The sequence below is a fragment of the Monopterus albus genome, unplaced genomic scaffold (genome assembly GCF_001952655.1).
Source record: "Monopterus albus unplaced genomic scaffold, M_albus_1.0 scaffold56.1, whole genome shotgun sequence".
Classification (NCBI taxonomy): domain Eukaryota; kingdom Metazoa; phylum Chordata; class Actinopteri; order Synbranchiformes; family Synbranchidae; genus Monopterus; species Monopterus albus.
In genome coordinates, this window is record NW_018127936.1 from 233,044 (window position 1) to 255,852 (window position 22,809).

General features: G+C 37.8%; 1 protein-coding gene across 7 annotated transcripts in view; it reads right to left on the reverse strand.

Moving 5' to 3' along the window:
• grid2 (glutamate receptor, ionotropic, delta 2) overlaps positions 1-22,809 on the reverse strand; it is a 437,846-nt gene that overhangs the window by 163,664 nt on the left and 251,373 nt on the right. For all 7 annotated transcript variants that reach the window (XR_002275145.1, XR_002275146.1, XM_020602378.1 and 4 more), the window contains one exon: positions 12,159-12,364. Coding sequence is in view for 5 of the 7 variants with exons in the window: in XM_020602378.1 (XP_020458034.1) it covers positions 12,159-12,364 (206 nt within the window). In the remaining 2 variants the exon portion in view is untranslated. The remainder of the gene's footprint in view (positions 1-12,158; positions 12,365-22,809) is intronic.

Consider the following 22,809-nt stretch of genomic DNA (forward strand, 5'->3'; position numbering starts at 1 on the left):
AGTGTCCTGTTGTCAGCCTAAGGGTAACTTGTGCTATTTAGTTGCTATTTAACAGTATAGTCCATTAGCTCAAATTCTTGCTAATGTAAATGCAAGTGTTATAATCTCACACAAATTCTGCCAAGGGCTTTTAGAAAAAGCAACGAGAGAACATCCATGTTAGCCTAAGAGCATAGGTACATACTGTATAATATGAGAAGTTACCATTGGGAAAACAGAGAGAAGACATACAGGTATTAGGGTTGGTGTTTGAGTGAGCAGTGGAATAACCAGCTGTATATGGTGCAGAGTAGCAGCTGTTATGGCCTTCAATAACACATCTGATCTGGCCTCCAGAGGTTGAAGCATATGCTAAAGTTGCCAGCCAGGGAAGCTGACCGCACGGTGCACTCATGTTTCACAGGTAACTGTGGGAGCTGACTGTAGCTTGATATAATTTAGGTCACTTTAAATCACTTTAAGTGAAGAAAAAATTTGCTTTGAATAATGAAAAGACTTTACACTATAATGTGAACTGGTCTGAGACAAACTTTCTTGCTTTGATCACAGTTAATTGCTTATACAGTATCACATTTACTTTATTGAGATCTTAGGTTTTATAGCAATATGACATTTCTAAAAGAAAAAAACTTCACATCAGTTGTTTTGTCTTAATGTCAGGAGAAAACAAGTGATAATATACAGTATTATATCACAATGGCGTCACTATAAAATGAAAATGCACACGCGTTATCACAATAAATGAATAGATACCAGTTTAATCTAATATGATCCTGGTTAGTTTAAACCCTCTCTAAACTCATGCAGTCTTTGCCAGAAACAATTTGACAAACATTTTTGTTATGACTAACAACTTGTTTTATCTGTATTTTTCAAGCATACTAGACTTGAAGATCAGTCCATAGTGGCCTCACAAAAGTAAAAGTGTTCTTTCATCACCCTACAGTATCTCCCCCTTTGAGAAAATCTGCAGAGCTGTAGTACTCTTTTAACAGTTCTCCCACTAAATGGTCGATCATATAATGCACACGCATCCATATTCTATTAGGCATGTACTGAAGAAAAACTGATGGTTTAACAGCACATTTATACACTGATGCATTGAACTAACAGGCAATGAGCTGTAAAAACTGTTGCAATTCAATCTGTCTGTAGCTCCAATTTGGCAAAACTCTTTACCAAGGAAACAATTTTAACCTTTATCTGTGTCATACACCTATGAAGGCTAAGCTGAATTTAGAGCATACCTGCTGAAACAAAACTTAAGATGTCATCAGTAATATAAAATATACTCCTTCACAAAGGAGAAGTTGTACTCCTTGCTGAGAACATGTGGGATGTGCCATAAATAAGTTATTAAACACAGCACAAATGCCATCTGAAATAATAGATGAAATTACCCTAAAATTAGATGTCTCATGGTGATATCTAATAATATCAGTTTATTTCTCTATTTCTAGCTGGATCATGGGACCCTTTGCAGCAAGAAGCAAAGGGATTGTACAGCATTACACTTGAATTGAGCCATCAACACCACCATGTACAAAACTGAAATGAAATGTGAGCATTGTTAGGGGAACGATCACCTTCATAGCTAAAGTGTAAAGATATGGTACATGATTAATGACTATAGATTCTTCCTCATCTGGCGCTCAACTGAGTCTCTTGTATTTTTCACTGTTCAGATATCTGTATCTGCTCATCATTGCTCTCTCAGCAAGGACTAAAAACAGACACAAAATGCATCCCAGTGCATATGTCAGCTCTTTCTAAAAGGACTATTATATGGTTTGTGGCCATCAAGCCATAGGCCTTTGGAAAAGAAAGACTTCTGCTTTATTGTCAGCTGTTAGAACGTTTTGCATTTACAGCAATTCTGATGAAACACTGCATACTTATCTCTTTTTGTGTCTTTTCCCTGGGTCTCCCAACCATGACAGTCTCCCCATTTTTTCACTGAACAGTCTCTCTATGCCAGCATTTTTCTCTTGCCTAAACTGGCCTTTGTCATTTCTGATTTCACTATGCTTCATTGCTCTGTGCATCTCCTTCTGTTTCTCTTCCTCTCGCCAATCCCCCCTCTCTTTCACCCAACACAATTACATTTTCACATGTAATACATCTTCAGTACCATAAATCCCATCAGGAACCAAGTACAGGAAATACCAGAGGAAACAGCGTAAAACACGTTCCATAACCTAAACAACAATTGCATCCTATAGACAGGAAAGAAAGGACTTATTCTATTGCTTCCCTCTAAACACCATTACCTCATCTTTATTACACCTCTCACAAAGAATGGATAATTTTCTTAGGTTTTTGGGTGCATGTCATTATTTGATGTAGTGATTTAAAGCCTTTATTGAGACCCACACATGGAATTAAACAGCCATGCAAGAGTATGTGAATATGTGTGTGTTTCAGGGTTAATTATGACAATGAAAACTATAACAAAAATATGCCGAGTGTTAATCCATAATCTGCATGGACCTGTGGAATCATCTACTGTAGCTCCTTTGCCACCCAATAGATCTCTTATTTAAAAGTTGATTTAGCCCCTCAGCCTGTTGCACTACCATTAACAAAAAGTATCTTTACATTCTCTTGTGAATCCTCTCTGTTATCTTAAAATAAAGGTTGTTGAAAGAAATGGGTTTATGGCTAAATTTATATACAATCCACTGAAAATTAGACACGAGGATATAAAAAGAGCTGATAAAAACCACAGGCATGTATGAAAAGGTGAGATAATAAATTCTAACATTACTTTCTTTTGTGCTGATATCAAAATGAATAATTAAGTTCCAGGATTAATGTTAGCACTCAACCATCTAAGCCTTTTTTCTTGATGTTAATTAAAGAGATTTCACTTTATTAACAATGATTTAGCTTTTTCTTTCAAATAAAACCAGGACCCAAGTGTAAATCCACACAGGATTTTAGCCATATTGTTGGTCAATCCAGCCACTGAATCACTTCTCAGCAGAGCACAGGGACATGAACAAATAAAGTCTCATAATACACAAGAGCAACGCCTGCAACTATGTTAATTATACACCTCAAAGGTGTTGACAACTTGAACCACAAAATGCTAAGAAGATGTAATTTATAAAAATTCTGCACAAACATTTGATTAAAATGACATTGATGAAAACTAGATGAAAATGGTTTCAGATTTCCTGACTACAGCTGCAGTCCTGTACACTAAATTTAACAAAAACCAAATAACTGAATCTGCAAACTAATATATATTTTTGTCAGATTACTAAAACTAAATCAAAATCAATTATCAAAATTATAGCATGGGTGTATACATTTTGGGAATGTGAGGATAGTTTAGCTGGTCCTCACTTTCTTACACCCCTTCAAAGTTGAGTAAGGGTTAGGATTTGATTAAGGTTAAGTGTTAGAATTGGGTTTAGGGTAAGGGTTGGATTTATACATCTAGTGTAACTGTGAAGAGCAATGGGATGCATTGTGTCAGTGAATATCCACACAAAGCTAGCTGTTCAACAGCTGTGTGTGTGTGTGTGTGTGTGTGTGTGTGTGTGTGTGTGTGTGAAGGTGATAACCTGATAGGGACGGTAACACGATGGTGAAAGAGCAGGGAGATAAAGGATGCTTAGGGCACAGAGTGTGCACATGTGAGTGTTTGAGTCCATGGCAGGGAAACAGAGGGGAGAAGAGACAAACAGACAACAGATAAGCACATCAGCAAACTAAAAAAAGTGCGAAGACAAGCACACTCACAAGCACACCTGTATTATCTGTAAAGTACTTACTGGAATTCCCATTAGTGGCAGTCAATAGCACTAACCTTTGGTGCTCCTTACACACACACACACACACACACACACACACACACACACACACGTCCTGTGTTATAGGTGTTGCTCTCTACCTTACACACACACACACACACACACACACACACACACACATTCAGTGTTTTAGTAGTAATGCTCTATAATCACAGCACAGATAAAGCCTTAATGTCATTGCACATCACACACACATACACACCCTGTTTGTCGAGATAAGAACATAATGCCATCTCTGTCTGGTAATAAAGTTCAAGGAGAGAACTACTGACAAACTTCGGAACTGCCCTTTTAACACACTGGAAAGTGGTAGGCAAAGAATGCTGTGGCTCACTTTCTCTAGGTGTGTTTATCTTTTTTGTGTAAATGCATGTACTCTATATAAAGTACCAGTATGATGACACAACCTTAAAGAAACTTGGGCCCCGCAGCAAAAGAAACACTGCAAATATCAACTTCAGCCCTGCCAAATTACTGTTTGGTCATGTTACACAATATAAGCCTTATTGTGGCCCCTTCTAACAAACATGGGGGCCATTGTGGATTAGCAGGTAGAGCAAGTCGTCCACTAAGCACAGGATTGGCAGTTTGATCCCCATCTGCTCCTGTTAGCATGGCAGGGTGTCCTTGACACTGAAGTCCAAATTCAACGTACGTGTTAACGTACTGCCATGAATGAGAAGCAAGTGTCACATCATCTTGGACATCTCACCACATGGCAACAAAAAGACTAGCTCACTTTGACAACCTCTACGGCATAGACCCATAGCAGAAAAGAGTGGTCCTCTATACACAATTGTAAACATGGTAAAGCGGAAGTGAAATGATGTTGTACTTCATTTCAGTGAGTCTGTAACCAGTGTTAGATCTCAAGACTTGGGAGTAGATTTGGACACCATCTAAATGCTACTTTACAGATATGAATATGCAGCACTTTATTTACAAAAACAGACTTACTTGCATACACATATTTTCACTGACTTTCTGATTTTTCCACCCCATCATTATAATTTCTATTTATTTGCTTTTAATGTGCTCATCCTTCACACTCTACATCATCCATTTACGCATGCCTCTTTATCTCTACCTCCTTTCCCCCTGGCCCTTCCAAATCACTTTGACTGACCTCCACCAAAGAACAAATACAAATTTCAAAGGTCTGTGACATGCATACGTGGAGCTAAACTCAAAAGCCCTGAGCAACCTGTACTGTAGCTGTCAGGAAGCCTGTTACTTTTGAATATTTTTTTTTATTATGTCTGTCACTACATTTATATAAATGCACCTTGATTTTCCTGTGTAACCCATCTTTTTTTCCACATCACTTCACATTTCAGTCGCGTCCTAAAATAACCCTTCTGTCCAACTTCTCCCCGTCTCTCATTCCATCACAAACTCCTCCCATCCATTCTAGCGTCCCTTCATTTGAAAAGACATTTAATCAAACAGTCCTGAGATAAGGCTTTTCTCTATGTAAGAGTACTCAGCATAATTAACAGTAAACCAGATTATAAATCCACACCAATGAAAATAAATCAACATACAGAGTATGCAGTACCATAGTTCAGAAGTGTATAAGGCACTCAAAAATATGAACAAATACAAAAGATATCACACTGACGTTTACAATATTAAGACAAACAGATTATGTATCACCAACAATTTGTTTCTAATTCATCACACTAGGCTACAGTCCCCTCGATCCTCTAAGTGACATATGTATAATAATGGATGGATGGATGGATATTCCACACTGCAAACCTAAAACATTTCATATTATATTGCATTGTATTATAATTCCCTGCAGAAAATGTTGTCCCATGGCTGTAATTGACAGCCCACATTGTCTCTCACAAGCATATATTTCATAGCCCTTGAGACCATAATAAATCAGAGGTAATTAATTCATTATAAACTGTGGAAATTTCATGCACAGGATGTTGATGAGCAAATACATATTCATCATTGGCAATGGAGCAGCGTAGAATCACAACATCTGATTTAAAGCTTCATTTGCTAGAAGTCTACAAATCCTAGCTCCTTCGCGGTGATTGTAGAGAATGAATGTAAATGGTTTTTTTTTTAAATGATCAGACTTCAGCCCATGATGCAGGAAATTTACTCTGCACAAGATGGTTTTCATTTATAAAAGAGTATAGTACTGACAGGTAATGACAAGGATGCAAATTCAATGTAGATGTCCTACCCAAGAACAGCAAGAACATGCTTTAGTGAAAATATGTATCCCAAAAACAACAATTCCTGTCTTTGAGCATCAAGCCATTATATGTGCTCCCAGTTTTGATTATTTTAATAAAAGGGACTCCAGACGAACCCGTGTTCATATTTCATGTTGTATAGCAGTCAAAGAATGATACTGTAAAACAATGCCTGAAACTCCGAGTTGAGACAAAATGTGTGGTGATAATATATTTAACCAATTCTCTGTTTCTGTGCCTCATCTGTGTTTGTTTTATTGAAATCAAAATATGGTAGATGAAAATGCTGGAAACAGTGGCTTTCTGGCAGAGCACAAATTAGTGCAACTAATAGTGAAAGAGTTGCCTATGTAGGGCCCATCTGAAGCATGTAATAAAAGTCCTTTATTAAATTCCACCATGGCTCTAATCCCAAACCGAAGTCAGCTAGCCTTTGTTCTCTGTCTCTTACTCCACTACCTCTCTCTTTCCTGCACTAAAGATGGAATATTTTGAGAAACTGCTGATTTAAAGTGTTCAGGACTGCATGGTTCCTTTTGTAAAATGCACCTTGTTTGATCATTTGAACAGTAACTATATAAAATATACATGCATGGGTGGACATAAAAAAAGAGAACAATCAATCACAGAGCACCAACACACCCACCCAGGATACCCATGTCTGTCATCCTTCACATACAGTATTGTAGTAACAGCTGCACAGTTGTTGAAACAGTTGAATTTCATTACACTAGCAATGGTAATTTTAGATGCCAGCCTCACAGTATAATCATAATACTTTATTAATTTGCACATAATTCACCCAGCAGTAATTTAAATAATAAATTTATAATGTAGCTAAAATTAGATCCACCTTTTCCACCTGCAACATTAAATGTGATGTAGATAATAATGCATCAATAATAAGTATTTTTTTAGTGTGCTATTGCAACTTTTACTTACTGTAACAAAACTATCCAAGTACTTCCTCCACATTGGCTATGTAAAGCTGCAAAACTACAAATATCAGTTTTTATTACTACAAAACTGCAAAAACTCACCAGAACAACAAAAGTATAGCATTTACTAAACGTCTTTCAGCTGGCACTGCTTTTGACAGTTCGACAGTATAAATATACATAAACTACACGTTTAACTGGGTGATCACTGCACTATAACCAGTACATCTTAAGTGAGTTGGTGTGCTACAGTTTCAACAACAAAACATTATGAATAAATAGTGTTGAAAATAACAAACGTACACAAAGATCGAGAAACAAAGAAACCAAAAAGCACAGTCCTGAAGCTATAACAACAGCTCAACAACTTTTTCAGCTCCCAGCAGAGCCACCCACCCTGACTGTAACAACAAAATTCCACCCACCGAGTGACTAAACTTCCAAATTCCTTGTGTTCCAAATGCCTTTCTTCGGGCTATTCCAGAGGAGCATAGATCACAGCGCCTTAATATGCCACTTCTGTTTGACTTTGGGGAACTGTCAGCAAAAGAATTAAAGAGACCTAGAAATTTGATCAAAGATACATAAATAAGAAGAAAGCTGTCCCGAGAGGTATTACATTTCATCAAGTGACTGAGCCAAGGCAAGGAATCAGCCAGCAATCCAAGATGTACTGATGCGTATATGCTGGTACTCTCCTATTTTGTAGAATATGTGGAAAGTCTTAAATTATTGTGGAGTCATATGATCAGTAAATGATTCTCCCCATGTTCCACTGACAGTTATTACAAATAATATGGTATATAGCCCATTCAGTCATATAAGACAATGGACAATGATATTGGCAGGTTTTACTTAGGCAAAACTTTTTTCTGTGGATACAGCCATATGCAGTGAATACATTATTCATCGTGTCTTATAAAGAATATTTCCCTTCATGTTTCATTTGTGACATCTGTCATCTGTGGAATAATCTCCAACCCGTTCTGAGGTTCTTCAAAGAAAGAAATGTCAATTTAAAATGAAATAGTCCCAAAATGGTACCATTTTTAATTTTTAACGCATTGAGATCAAAAGGCAAAATTAATATATTTCACTTCTTTGCATATCTAATATGAAGTCTATGTGTGTATGTGACAAAAAGTAAAACAGAAAACCAATTCTGCCTGAGTACATTATGACTTGTCTAATTTCTAAATGCAAATTTGTTCATAAGTTACTTCTGCCAAAACTGCACGGTGAATGGCAGGAAAGAAAAAAGAAGCAGTGACAAACACAGATGGATGGAAAGTTTTTGTAACATTACATGCTACAGTAAAAATACCAATTAATGTTGTTTTATACAAGTTTAAGCATGTAAAAAGTTATATTTTCTTTGGTTTAATTTTGTTATACATCATGTGGGATACAAGCACATATATAGTCATTACAACCCAATTATAGTCATGTGTACTGTAGATTTTAGGCATAATTCATTGTCAGAAAATGAATATGTATAACTATATACAATATGTACTTTTTAAAAACTGTTTTTAGTATGTAAGCAACCAAAAATAACTTAACCATGAGAAACCATAACAGTAACAAATGAAGGGATTTTCATTTTTTAAAATTCAATGTGGTATTGGTCATTTATGAGTTGTGTACATCCAGGAAAGCAATTCATAACCCATAACAATTTAATAAGACAGTTGTCCCAGGGCAAGAAACCCACTTTGCCCTTGTGTCAAGCGGGTGGAATAGGGAGATGTATTTACCAGCAGAGAGCCTTGATGGCAATCGCTGGTACACACAACCACATGCACTAGTCTCACAAAAAGCAACAGAGCAAGAAAATGTTAAATAATGCAGAAAATTGAATGAGCATGTTGGTTCTGAGAATATATTTGTGCGCTTGTAGGATGAAATTCATGGATGTGTGTGGTGGAAGAGAACTGTATTTCCTGCTGGGCTCACAACAGGGACATAAAACCCACAAATCACAGAAAAGCAAGGACAGAGACTCAGAGTGAAGTCACACTAAGAAAGAGCTGAGCCAACAGGCTTATGATTACTTATCTGCCATCATTGTTATCAGAATTATTATTTCTTACACTTACAATAGTCATTATGTGGTCTTTCTTACAGATACAGCCATCAAAAAACCTAAGTTACTCTATTGTCAATTGCTGAATCCAACAACCTGACTGATGAACTCAGCAATTTTGAGAAAATTGGCGAAAACATTTTAATCTGTATTTCCACTGACAAACGTTGTGCATTTCCATGTCAATTTAAAATGGAATAGTCCCAAAATGGTACCATTTTTAATTTTTAATGCATTGAGATCAAAAGGCAAAATTAATATATTCCCTGTTATAAATAGTGGGAGTTAGGTCATCAACATAAACAGCTGGTGGCACTAATTTTCAAGTCAGGTGCCATTAAAGCACTGCAGAAGAAGAAGGTGCAACAAGAAAATATAATGAATTAGTTTGTTTCATGTATTAATTTCAGGAATGTTATAATCTCCTCATTGTCCTGTTTTAGTCCGCTACTTTCTTTCATCTTTTCAGTGGACATTCAAGTCACATTTACTCAGTCATTTTCCTATGCACCTTGTCACATTTTGCTTTTATCAATAGAACCACATTGTTTTCAGTTTTTTTTATGCAGAAACTCTGGGCATAAAAACAGGTGGATGTAAAACCCACCTAATGCTAATCTAACTATGTGCCAAAGTTATTCTAATATGAAATTTGTCCTTTGTGTTCATGGTTTCCTGACCATCTCTTTGGGGGCAGACTGAAAAGTAGAAACAATTACAGAAACAAAAATTAAATAAATAAATTCAGTGTATCTATGGGCACTAAGTATTGTTTGAGGTCCTAATTGAAAGGCATACAGCCTTAGGCACCTCCTTCCATTCTGTTAATTGTCTTCCATCACCTAATTGCTCTCTGTCTGCCACATTCCTCATCTCCCATTCTCTCTCCTTCTCCTTCTGCCAAGTCTCTGGAACAGCTTTCAGCTCACATCTAACATCAAGGCCTAATGCATCTGGATGGGAGGTGCTTTCTGTGACAAATGACCTCACACATAACAGAGGGGGGGGGGGAAAGGTCCCAGTCACCTCTCTCTGTCTTCATGTCTATGCCTGACTGTGCCTGTCTTTCAGTCCTTGTATCCGTCTCCCTCTCCCTTACCCCTCCTCACCATTCTTGCCAAGGCTTGAGAGAGTGTGAGATACAATATGTGATCATCAATCTGTCCTCCAATCTTTACCATCTCCTGACACATCATCTCAGAAACCCCTCTCCACTTGATGTCTGACTAAATTAGATTAAATGACTGCTTTGTCAACCTTCCCAAAGAAGAGGGAGATAAACTCTAGAAAATGAATGTGGGTTCTACTCACACAATAAAATGGAGGTGGACACTCCAAATTGTATAACACTGTAGCTAAAGCAATTACTGCATAGATCAAATTTTGAGGAACAAATTAAGGTGTGATAATAAATGCATTCAAGCATAAATTTCCAAATATTTTGAGTTCTTTGTCTTGTTCTTTTCTCCCCCAGATTAATATTTTTTCACAACCCCAAATCAAAAAACGTTGGTAAGGTATGTAGATTCAAAATTATAACTGATGCATTTCAGGACTAGTAATGCGATAAAGCAATGAAATGATGATTCCATTTGAAACAAGTGATGGCAACAGGTGACCATGATCATGATTTGGTACAAAAGTGGCATCCAGGAAAGGCTGAGCCCTATAGGAACAAAGATGGGCCGAGGGCCGCCAGTTTGCCAACATACAGTATGTGTTGAGAAAATCATTATCACCACTAGCATAACAGTCTAAATAAATACATGTTGAATAAAAACCTTGAATCTTGAAATGTTTAAAAACAATTTTCCTCAGTAAAGATAGGAAAGGATTTAAATAGCATACTTGCCGTGAAACGGCAACAAAGGAATTTTACCATAGCTTTATTGTAACATTTGTCGACTTACTGTAGTTGCTGAGAAGGCAAACATTAAAAGAGTTTTTTAACCTGCACTTTTCAAGCATCCACTGGTTCAACTTTGACCTTCTATGCTTACAATAGTGTAAATTGGGACATAATATCTATGAAACAAGCTGTGTGCATAGTGCATAAATGCAGTAAGAAACTATAAGCAACACTGTGTGTGCTTACTTTAGGTCTAACATCTAAAGTGGTTTAAATCACTTAAGGCAGGCTTTAATGTTTCCTTAGCATGTTTAAAGAGAGAAACCTTGACAACTCCACTGGTCCAGCACAGTGTACTGACTTCAGTGTGTTTCCATGCCACACAATCTCAGTGACACTAACACACTTAGAGACACACAACACCACGTCTTTCATTCCCTCCTTGTCACGCCTCCGACTGAATTAGATTGTGATTGCTCTTTCCAAGGTCACTTTTAATTAAAAAGAGATGAGAACATGACACATGGGATTAAGCCCCAATACCACTTTAAATTATGAATTTATAACTAATGCTACAGCCAACTGCTTTGAACCATGGTCTCTATATCATTTATGTATAAGAACAAACTGAACTCTCCTTCTGCAGAGATAAAGAGCACAACAGGAGATTGAGGGGAAGTGTGTGTGTGTGTGTGTGTGTGTGTGTGTTCTTGACTGTGTTGCAAGGGAGTAGTTGAAACATGTGTAAGGAAAAATATATTTTAATTTATAGACACGTGTAAAATTAAAGAAAAGCCAAACATAAGGCGTCTTTGTAAGGTGTGGGGCCACCACGTGCCACCAGAACAGCATCAGTGCACCTTGGCATTGATTCTACAAGTGTCTGGACTCTGCTGAAGGGGATGAAAACCATTCTTTTAAAATATATTCCCACATTTGGTGTTTTGATGATGGTGGTGGTGCTGCTGTTTAACACATCGGTCCATAGGTTTCAGCTGGGTTTCGATCTGGTGACTGCAAAGGTCATATGGTATGATTCATATTATTTTCATACTCAAACCATTCCTCGTGCCCAAAGGACGGGGGCATTGTCATCCTGGAAGGCCAATCATTTATTCAGGTTTTTCCTTTAATTTGTCACCCATCTGTATTTGGCTGGTGTCCCACTCACACACTTGCACTACTGTTACTGGTGTTTTCCAGTTACTAACCATAAAATGGGGGATGAAAAACCACCCTCCTTACCTCAGTAATAAAAGCCTTGGCAGTCGCTGGGCTCATGAACAGCACAGCTCTGCGTAGTGTGTCCCTGTAGCGATGTAGCTCTTCCACACGCATTGTTCTGAACAAACTTGTGATCATCATGTTGATATTAGATTCCACCTTCTGAAGGGATATGTCCATTCCCTGCTGAGAGGCACGGTCCAGGAAATCCTCAATACCACGTATATCTGGAGAAAAGGAGACAGAGACAGAGGGATGCCTAAATTTTGGGCTGTAGAAGAACAAACTTCTAATAATACATAGTATTCTCTACAGCAGCTGACTGGTAATCTTTCTGCCTGCATGAGTTTGGAAAATATCTCAATTCATAATATCTTACTGGCAGTGATTCCTTGCTATTTGTATTACTCAAACATCATCCTCTATCTGATCTAAGCCTTTTGTTGTGTTATGTTATGTTATGTCAAAGACTGTCCTTTCGAAATACCAGCGTGTGTGCAGGTTTCTACTGTATGGCAGACTGAGTGTAAATTTGGAGTGAGGATTGATCTATCATTATTATCCTTGTAAATTTGTGTAATGTATAATGTTTCTACATGCCCCATGTGCCTTTGACAGATAGGTTTTTCTGCATGTTCTGGTCTGGACCCCTGCTCATGGGAGGCAACAAACAAGGCACATTTTTGGCTTGTTCAATGTGTTTGCACCAGAATTAACATAAAGATTTGTTATGGACATTGAGTTTGGGTGAATAAAACTCTTAGATTGCATTGTGTCTCTTGTGCCTGACCTGCTTGTGCCCTCACAGTTCCCTGGCAACTTTAAATCTTGACCAGTTTGCTAAATATATGTAAGCATGTGTCTTTTTAGCTAAGAAGTGCTGGAAAGTAAGACCAGCAAATAATAATTCCTAAATCTAAATTATATTTATCAAACCAGAAGTGATGCATTGCTTTAATAGTCTAGTTATAAGATTATTTCATTACTTAAGCTCCATTCATTTAGAGAAATGGTTCGTTATGTTGAAATTCTGTGAATATATGTGCCATTAGAACAGGGGTACATTAGCCAAAATGTCATATTTTTTGCTGAATCCACTATATATTCTTAGTGGTGTGCTGAGATGACAAATAACTCATTGTGCTGTTCAGAGTTTTTAATTAAAGCCAACCAATGTAATCATCTCAATTATGATTTATTTTTGTATAATGACAAAACCGGGATGCTGGTGTCAGTATTTTTACTGCCTGGAGTCCTCTATTCTTAATGATCTACATTGCAGGTCAAGATAATCCTAATTAGGGCACACTGGTTGAGACCATTGCTAATGATGTTGGAGAGCGGGGGTGTGTGTATGATTATGTAGAACAACGACCCAATGTTGTTTTGAATATAAAAATGGACAACACTGCTGTCATTACCAGAATCATTGCTGAGCGATTAACTGAATTGTGAACTGTTTAGACTTTTTAAGGGCCAGAAGGCTGCATATGTGCCACATGTTGGAGATTTAACCATGTATTAAGAGGAGAGACACCATAGAGCGGTACAGTTTCTGAGAGAAATTAATTTAGAAACAAGACAAACAAAATTCTGTATACACGTATACATGTCAGTGATTCTAAGAATGCAAAGCAGGCTGCGAGGTCAGAAGGATAAGCAAGCAGAGTGGGAATCTATTTGGACAGTTTCTGTGTGTCAGATCTCACCTTTTCACACACTGAGGAAATTAAAAGGGAATACCATCAGCCTTTCAGCAATAACAACAAGAGATGCCATAGACGAAGATGACAGCAAAGTAATTTGTGGTGGAAAGCTTAATTGTTTCTCAGGCAACTTTATTTCCCCTCCCAAATATATATACAGCAGAGCAGACATATAGCGTATTTAAGCAGATGCAGAAGTCGAGTCAATAAGAGCTGAGCATCAATCTGTTTACAAGAGTTTTAAATTGGAACAAACCTGTGCCTATATCTGTCAGTACAGTATATGTGCATGCATGCACATGCATGTCTTGATGTGTTAGCACAACATAAAATGAGATTTCAGAACATATCTTTATATAATAATTCTTTAAAAATATTATTTCGCTGCATCCATATAAACTCTCTGTGTACATGTGTTTGTGTGTGATGATGAGAAAGACAGATAAACAAGCAGAGACATCTAGATGGCATCTTTAATGGACAAACAACACTGCTCTAATCTGTCCAGCAGCACAGTCTTATCAAGCTATTAAAATCTAATTACAAGTATTAACAGGCAGAAAATATAATTTGCAGAATAGTGGTAATTACTGTTAACTATATTACCACTGGCAACACAATCATCACCACCGCAATGATGCTTAATGAACTACACAACTTCATTCATCTGTAAAATAAAACCAGACAAACTGAGCATGTAAACCCATGCACAGAGTACATAGAGACAGGCTAATACAAATTTAAGATAACAGGTAATATGGTGTGTGAATCAAGTTCTCATTTAATGTTGTAAAAACATAAACCAACTACCACACAGCCTGTCGTTCAACTGAGGCCCTTTTTTAACCCACAAATGCAAAAAAGTGTCTGTGCTTTTCTGTCTTCATCACAGCAAAGGTGAAATCACAGCTACATTTCTACCCTCATCAGAAAGCACCAAAGCAAAAACATTGAGAAATATGTCTGATTGCGCGCGCACACACACACACACACACACACACACACACACTGTGTTTTCATTGACTTACATTAATTTCCTGTAGACTTATCATAACCTTAACCATAACCATTACCAACCTAACCCTAACACCTAAAATTCAGTGATTTCCTTGTGAGTTCCCACAATGTGAGTGTGTTAACAGGTTTTGGTTCCCATAATGTAAGGAATGCAAAGGCCCACACACACAAAGTACATGCGCTAAAGTTTTACCTGTCAAAGCTATTTTAAGCTTAGTTCTGAAATCTCCCTATTTACCATGGCAAGGCCACAGTCAGTGGTGCCAAGCTCCGCAGACATTTTACACTCTGATTTATGTTCTCTAGGAAAATAATGCTAAATCAACAAAATCAAAAAAGCTTTTGTCAACAGAGCAAGAAGGAATTAAATAGTACTCCAAGAGCATAATACTTGTCTGCTTTTTCTTGTGCATGTCATGTTTGTTCTTGTACCTTGCAAATTCATTTGTGCCAGCCCAGTTTTCACCAGCATGTGCTCATCAATCAGTCTGTGCGTCTCTGTCTATGCTTTATGCCAAATCTGCCTGTTTTTATTGTCTGCATTATATGGGCCTCTTGGTCGTCTTGTACCTGTTAGTCTTCCTGTACGCCGTTCTCTCTGTCTGCCTGTTCAACTGCTGACTGACTGGAGGGTTGGTCTGACTTGATTTGCCATAATCAATCCTTTCTCCACCCTAGCTTACAGTACAGGCTGTGCGTCTAATGCATTTGTCTGCATTCAAAATCACTACACTAAACAGTGTATTTCAAAATCTATTGTGCAAACCATGATAATTTGAGAAATACCAAGACCTACAGTATATAGGCGATAAATAATCATTAAATCTTTTGTCTAAACTTTCCAGTATACATTATCAGTTTTTTGTGATGTTCTTAACCCTATAAAACCATTTGTATCATATTTGATACGTGAGGTTTCTGAGCAAAAAAAATTGCCAAAAATGCCCCATGTATCAAATGTGATACAAAAGAAATAGAAATAATCTAAATAAAATAGCACCTTTATTCCTATATGCCTGGACTGTCTGTCTATGCATATATGGCAAATAAAAATCGTGAATCTTGAATTTCGAATCATGAATTATATTTTGGATTTTGTTAAAAGGTTTAATAAACATCTCAGTTAAAATTAGAATGTTCTGGCTATTTTTTGATATGTTGGGCTTTACAGGGTTAAGTACAGTTTTGAGGTACGTATCTATACTTTCCTTGACTATTTGCATTTTGTGCTACTTCATACTTTGACTTCATTACATTTTAGAAGCAACTATTGGACTTTTTACTCCACTACATTTTTTTTCGGTTGTAGTTACTTTTCACAACCAGATTAAAACAAAAATTACATCATAAAACTGTATTTATCTCCAGTAGAAAATTCACAAGCTACCGAGCAGTATGTAAAGTTAATCAAATCATACTGTAAGCACATAAGCTAGTTAAAAACTACCCCCGCCCACAACATTAAATGTGGTAATGTGTGTGATATTATCACACATTTTTAATATAATATCATATGTGTGATAATATTACAGACATTAATGTTAAATGTGCCATTCTACACAATGAGTACTTTTAGTACAGTATATTAAGCATGTTTTGTTATATTTTGTACTTTTACTTAGGTAACATTTTTTACACTGTGGTATTAAAACTTTTATTTAAGTAAGAGACTCAGTTCAATTCAGTTCAATTTATTTGTATAGTGCCAATTCACAACAACAATTGTCTCGGGGCACTTTACATAATCAGGTTTAGACTTCACACTATTATAAGGAAATCCCAACAAATCCCCCTTGAGCAAGCACTTGGAGTACTTCTTCCACCACTGGAAGAAAGACAACACAAACATAGAAATTTTAAGCCAAAGACACAAATCCATTAAATCACTGCAAATAATAACTAGCAAGAGAAATTACAATCATATTACAGAGTACAAAACAGTAGTATAAAATTCAGGAGATCCTTTAGTAATGCAGCCAGAGATGCTGAAGAAATGTAGAGTTTAACAATGAGATGTGAGATATTCAATGCGGGAATGTTTCATGACCAGCACCACCAAAAAAAAGTTATTGAATTTCAAATGCAGAAACATCCTGGTCCAATTTTACACATTAATAGTAAAAGGACCCCTACTCCCTACCCCAAAGTTTGGCTGATTTCCTTCCACCTGCGGTTCAAAGGATAAGGCATGAGCATGTACTCCCCACTGCTGAGCGGATCATTGACTGTCAGTTGCTTTTCATCCAGGAGCTCCAGCACACCACAGCCATTAAAGACATGGGTAAACCCACCAACCTTGCCCACCCAGCAACCATTTGTTTGAGACACATCCCTCTAGGAGATAGTACTGGTTCATTAAGACCATGATCACCAATCACCTCAACCACTTTTCCCCCAGGTGCTTTCACCTTACTCAACAACTCCTTCTGAATCCCTCATGCAAAGCGATACTCTGCATCCCCACAGGTCCAGGCCTATTCATCCTCATCAAGTACAGATGACTGTATTACTGCTGCCATGCCATTCCTGTCACATAAATATTTTTTTGCAACATAAAAAATGGCAGGTTTTCTACAACTTCATCTATATCAACCAAAGTGTTGATTGTCAAGCTTAATATTGTAATATTTCTCTTTGTTACATCAGCTTTTATAATAAAAAAACATAATTAAGATTCAAATTATATGATAAAATTGAGCTCCACTGAGGATGAGGAGAGGGGCTGCCTTCTTAGAGCACCTTCTCCCACTACGCAATATGCCACCGGAGATTATTGCTTACAAGTGCAACTGAAAAGGCAGTATACAAAGCAAACTCAATCTGTTACAGCGGTTTCCATTATTCCTTATAAAACAAGGCTGATGTTTGAATGGCCTAGGTTTCTGTGTGTCCCTTTTCACCATTTGTAAGGCTTCCCTTCTTTCCCCTCCATCCCATCTATCCTCCGAGTCCCTGGCTCAGAGCGAAAGCTAGAGTTAATGTGGTGTAGCAGCCAACAGCACGCAGGGATTTCACCTGCATGTACCGACCAGCTCAGCGGTACTTTGTCTGTGTTCAGAAACCACCACTCTGTTCTCCCCTGCTTGCTTTCCACTCATCCCTCTCTTTTCCCTTGGCTTTTCATCTGAAACCGCCCTCATTTTACCCTGTTTTGCTTTCTGTTCTCTCAAGCTGAATTTCATTTTGAGAGTGGGTGAAGTCCAAGCTGTTAATCTACTCTGAGAGGTGACCTTGCATCACTTGTTTTTATCCATTTAATGCTAGAGTGATGTTTTACATGACAAATCAGGTTGAGGTCAAATTGAGTAGAAGAGTCAAAATTGAATTTCAATAGACTGGTGTACATTCAAGTGTTTATACCAGTATTGATTTTTACAATTGTGTAAGGAATTGTTTCAGTATAACAAATATCGGCAAGAGGTATTTCAGGTGAAAGCATGATCCAGAGTTTATTGTTCCTGTAATGACCAAAAGATAATGCCTTCAAAACTGCTATTGTAATGATGTAGTAACTGTAAATGTATTTATTTATGGTAGTTATCTTTTTGCTTTACCTTACCTTTGACTATCCGTATCCCTGCCCCAGGCATTTCAGTGTTGTATGGCTCAAATCCAGTGGTTTTTAAAATATCAGAATGAAATGTAGGTCGATTTCTTACAAGCTTGGCCTAGAGAATTAATTTCTCAGTTGAAGTTGAGGCTAAAAGTGCTGGGAGTAACCACCCCTAGGGATGTGACCCCAGACTTGGGAAGTTTACCTTCACATTGGACATACTATAAAACGCTTTAGCCCCTAAAGCATCAGTAGCCTTCCTGGCTGCCCATTGCTCTCTAAATCATATATTCCTTTAGATCTAAGTGTATATCTCTGTGCACCACTCTTGCTTTATTTTCCTCCTTCTCTTCTTGCCTTTCACTCTTTATTCTGCAAGCCCCAAGCTTCACATTCCCAGAGCCCCCACAGAGAGCTTGACCAACACTTGTAAAAAGAAAAAAAAAAAAAAAAATCACTTTATAAAAGGCTTGGCACATTTTAGGTGTGCATCATCTCTCCTATCTAAACTTCTCTGGCTTTTAATCCCCCCAGATTCCACAGACCCTCTTCTCTGCCTTTCACATACTCTAAGTATCTAAACATCTCTCAGCTACCTTCTTTTCTTTTCTTCCTATTCTGTATGACCTACTGTATTTTGATCTTGACCTTCCCATGCACTGAGCTGCTTTTGCATTGTCTAAACTGCACACACTATTTGATGATTATCAGTTCACAGGTGGATTAAAGGATTTCAGATACAAACACATTTATTTCCAAACTCAGTGCTGTTGAATTCTAACCAACAATCAGTGAGTAGTTAATTATCCCACTTAAACTGACCAAGATGTTTTTGTGCCAAAACCTTGTTCTGCATTTGTTATTGTAGCCATGATAACCAATGTCCTGCACACAGTACTGTATCAGCCTACTAGGCTGATGATGATGGCCTACTGAGCAGGGACTGAAAACAACTAATGGCCATTGTTTTAAATGGCATAGCGTTTGAAGCTCACCTGCAGTGTACACTACCAATCTGAGGTTGTACCCTGCTGTAAAAGGTTTTCAACATGTTTCAGTTGTTGGTGTTTATCTACTTGCCTGACTGCCTTTTACTCTGCCTTACCAAATGCTTTTAGATCTCTAATCCTATCCCCTCGCTGCTTCACTGTTTGCTTTCCCTTATATATTCACAACCTCTTTTATCCATTTTTCTCTCTTGCTTTCTGAATGATTTTACTCTGGAGGAGACAAAGAAAGACATGACCTCCCTGTGAAAAGCTTGTAGATCTTTGGTGTTTGGCTCTTGGGTGTACCTGTTTGCCTTCATTCCCCTGCCTTTATCATCAACTTTCTCAAGTCTCACTCGGCATAGCTTTTATGTATTTTTCACCCCCTCTTTCACCTCCCACCTGCCTCCCCCCTGCGGCGTCTCTGGGCTTCACTAAGGTAAAAAAAAACCCTCCATTCTTCTATGCATTTGTTTCTAATTATTCTTTGCAAGTTTCCCCCTTTCTTATCTTTTATGCTCATCAGTCTCTTCACGTTCTCCTCTCTCACTTTCTTCCTCCATCATTCTATGTCTCTTGCAACTGAGAGATTAGGATTCAAATATGGCAGCATGTAACTACCAGGTAAGGTCCAAACAAGCATCAGTGTAAAATGCTTATGGATCTATGGAGGTTAGGCTCATTAATCCTCCTTTCTTTTCCCCACTTTTCTTTTTCAACCAACACCACCACATGCCCTGTATCTTTATGTGTCTATTGTTGTTAAGTCATCTTCCCACCTGGAAACTTGAAAGTTGCTGTAGTTTCAGAAAAAAAGCTTTTAACAATGTTTGTTTTTTGTTGTTTTTTTTACATAAAAGAGCTGATATATCCTTAAGAAATTGCAGGAAAATACATCACTAAAGATATCACTTAATACTTATACATTTAGAAGGATATGAAATAGTGCATAATGAAAATACTCAATATATAAACCTTAAGGCTGCAAACAGTGTGTATGACATATGATATGGCTACTGTATGTCTCACCTACCAGAGGTTTAAGCTCAGTAGGTGAAGTTCAAAATGATTTTCAAATAGTAGAGAAAGGTGATAAATAAATTTCTATTTTACCTGTGATATTTAGTACTTTGCATTCACTGTTAGTTAAACTATTTGGAAAAGAAAAAGCCCAGAAATATCCTCTCCCCAGGACTGTCTTCTTGTGCCTCCCGTATCTTAGTCTCTGCATTCTCTGCTTAGCACACAGAGATATCAGACTGAGGCCAGGATTTTACCTAATAAGAGTCTTCTTATCGTGAAACCCTGACTCATTATTAAAAGAAATGTCTGATCAGACTCTGCATGCAATAAACCGGAGGTGGATTCAGTTTGGGATCTCTACATCAGACAGACACATGTATGCTTGGATACCTCTCCTTCCACCTCTTTGAACATGTCTACCCTTCATGTTCATCACATCTGAGACTATGGTTTTGATTGGATCTGTCAGAAACGGTTCAAACACATCAGTCCAGGACCCTGGGGTCATCCTGATAACATTTTCAGTGCACCGTCTGCCTTTCCTCTTAGATGAGGATGAAGACCAGGACAAAAATCCCATTTTTTAACTAGAAGGTTACAAGCTCAGCAGGGCCCTCCTCCTCATCACTTGATTGTTGTCTCATGGTCTAGATCATATTATGTTGTTTTCCACTTCTGACAATTCCTTCTTCACTGTCACCTTAATCCTGTCCTCTCTCATCCTCACCAGTGATGAGCCTCACGCAGAATGAATCGTTTGGTTATTGTAGTGCCACAGAATGAAATGAAGGCAATGCCCCAGAGAAGCTATATATTTCAGAGCTGTGAGAAGGAGGAAAATTAGAATTTACAGCAAATCTTTCATTTTTCTGTTCCTTTTGTTGTTACCATTTTCTCTGCTTATTAAATTCCTCATTAAATCCATTACTAATTCCTAATTACTAATTCCATCACTAATTCCTCACTCATTAAATTCATCTGCCTTGTCAAATATTATTCCTTGTCCATCTCTACAAAGGGGCAGATGCAACAAGGTGAGGTGGCCTTCTCTGCTGCAGCATCCACAGACACAATGTGATCTACAATACATTCTTCTTCTTTGTACTATGCTATCATGCCACATTAGGCAGGACTATGCAAGAGGACAGAGACATTTTAATAACCATTGACTTGGGTTACAACCTCATCTCAGTCCTCACATTTAGCACAGACAGGACACTGCAGCATCTATGGACTGCATTAAGACAAATTAGGCCTGGTGTATGTTGCTCACTCTGCTGAGAGAGAAGGTCCAGAAGATGTACGTACTGTAGACACCTCCACAAGCGACATGTGTCTGAATCAGTAGTCAAAAGAAGCAAAAGAGTAAGCTGACATTTGTTCAAAATATTGGCACTTATATTGGTTTCTCTTAATAAACAATTGGCAACCTAACAAGCATCACACTTTTCAAATGTCTCTTTTGTGTAACCTTTAACTATTGTGCCTTAAGATGCACTTGTCATCGGCTTAAAGCAAAACAAATCAAAGTAACCTCTTAATGTCAACAGTTTTACCACTAGGTGGGACTTCCCACATTTACTCATTATGGCCAGTGTTGCCATAGTTCTGGCTGGATTATGGGCAAGGTCACTGAGCAGGTAACAGCAACTTGTCACTCTTATTTTCAACATCCTCTATCAGTGGCAATACAAGACAACTGAGGAAAGACTGAAAAGAAGTTAAAATAGAAAGAAAACAGAGTAGGAATCAGAGAAGAAAGGAAGATGGAAACATGTTTTCACTACCCAGAACACACCAGTAGAGCTGAAAATAAGGACTGGGACAGTTGCACTGTTGCTTAAGAGAACACACTCGACTGCCTGTTATCCAAAGAACTTTGCTTGTACAGAGCTGAGGCCCTTTGGGAACATTGCTATCATCCTAAAAGGCCATCTCTGTTTCTTTCTCTTTCTCTTTCTCTCTTGCTCACTCTTTTTCTCACTTGCACTCTTGCTTCTCTCTTCTCTCCTTGAACAGGAGGTGAGGCCATTAGGGAACAATGGTGATATCTTTAAAGGGCCTTCTGTGGCTGAGAGAACAGCACTGCCAAAACCGAGCGCATCCATGGGCTGAATCAGTGGTCACAGAGGGGATAGAGGGATTTAAGTGGGAAATGAACATTTGTGTTTGTGTGCATGCATGTGTGTGTGTGTGTGTGTGTGTGTGCATGGAGTCTATTGTGCAGATATTATGTGAGAACTACAGTATATCCCATTTGGGGACAATTTTGGATTTTACCCAGGTTGTCTAGCTGAAGATAAAAAATGGTGCTCTTGCTTTCAGTCTTGATTGAGGTTAAAGTAAAAGCCTTTCTCCATATATACAGGGTGGGTGAAAAGTAA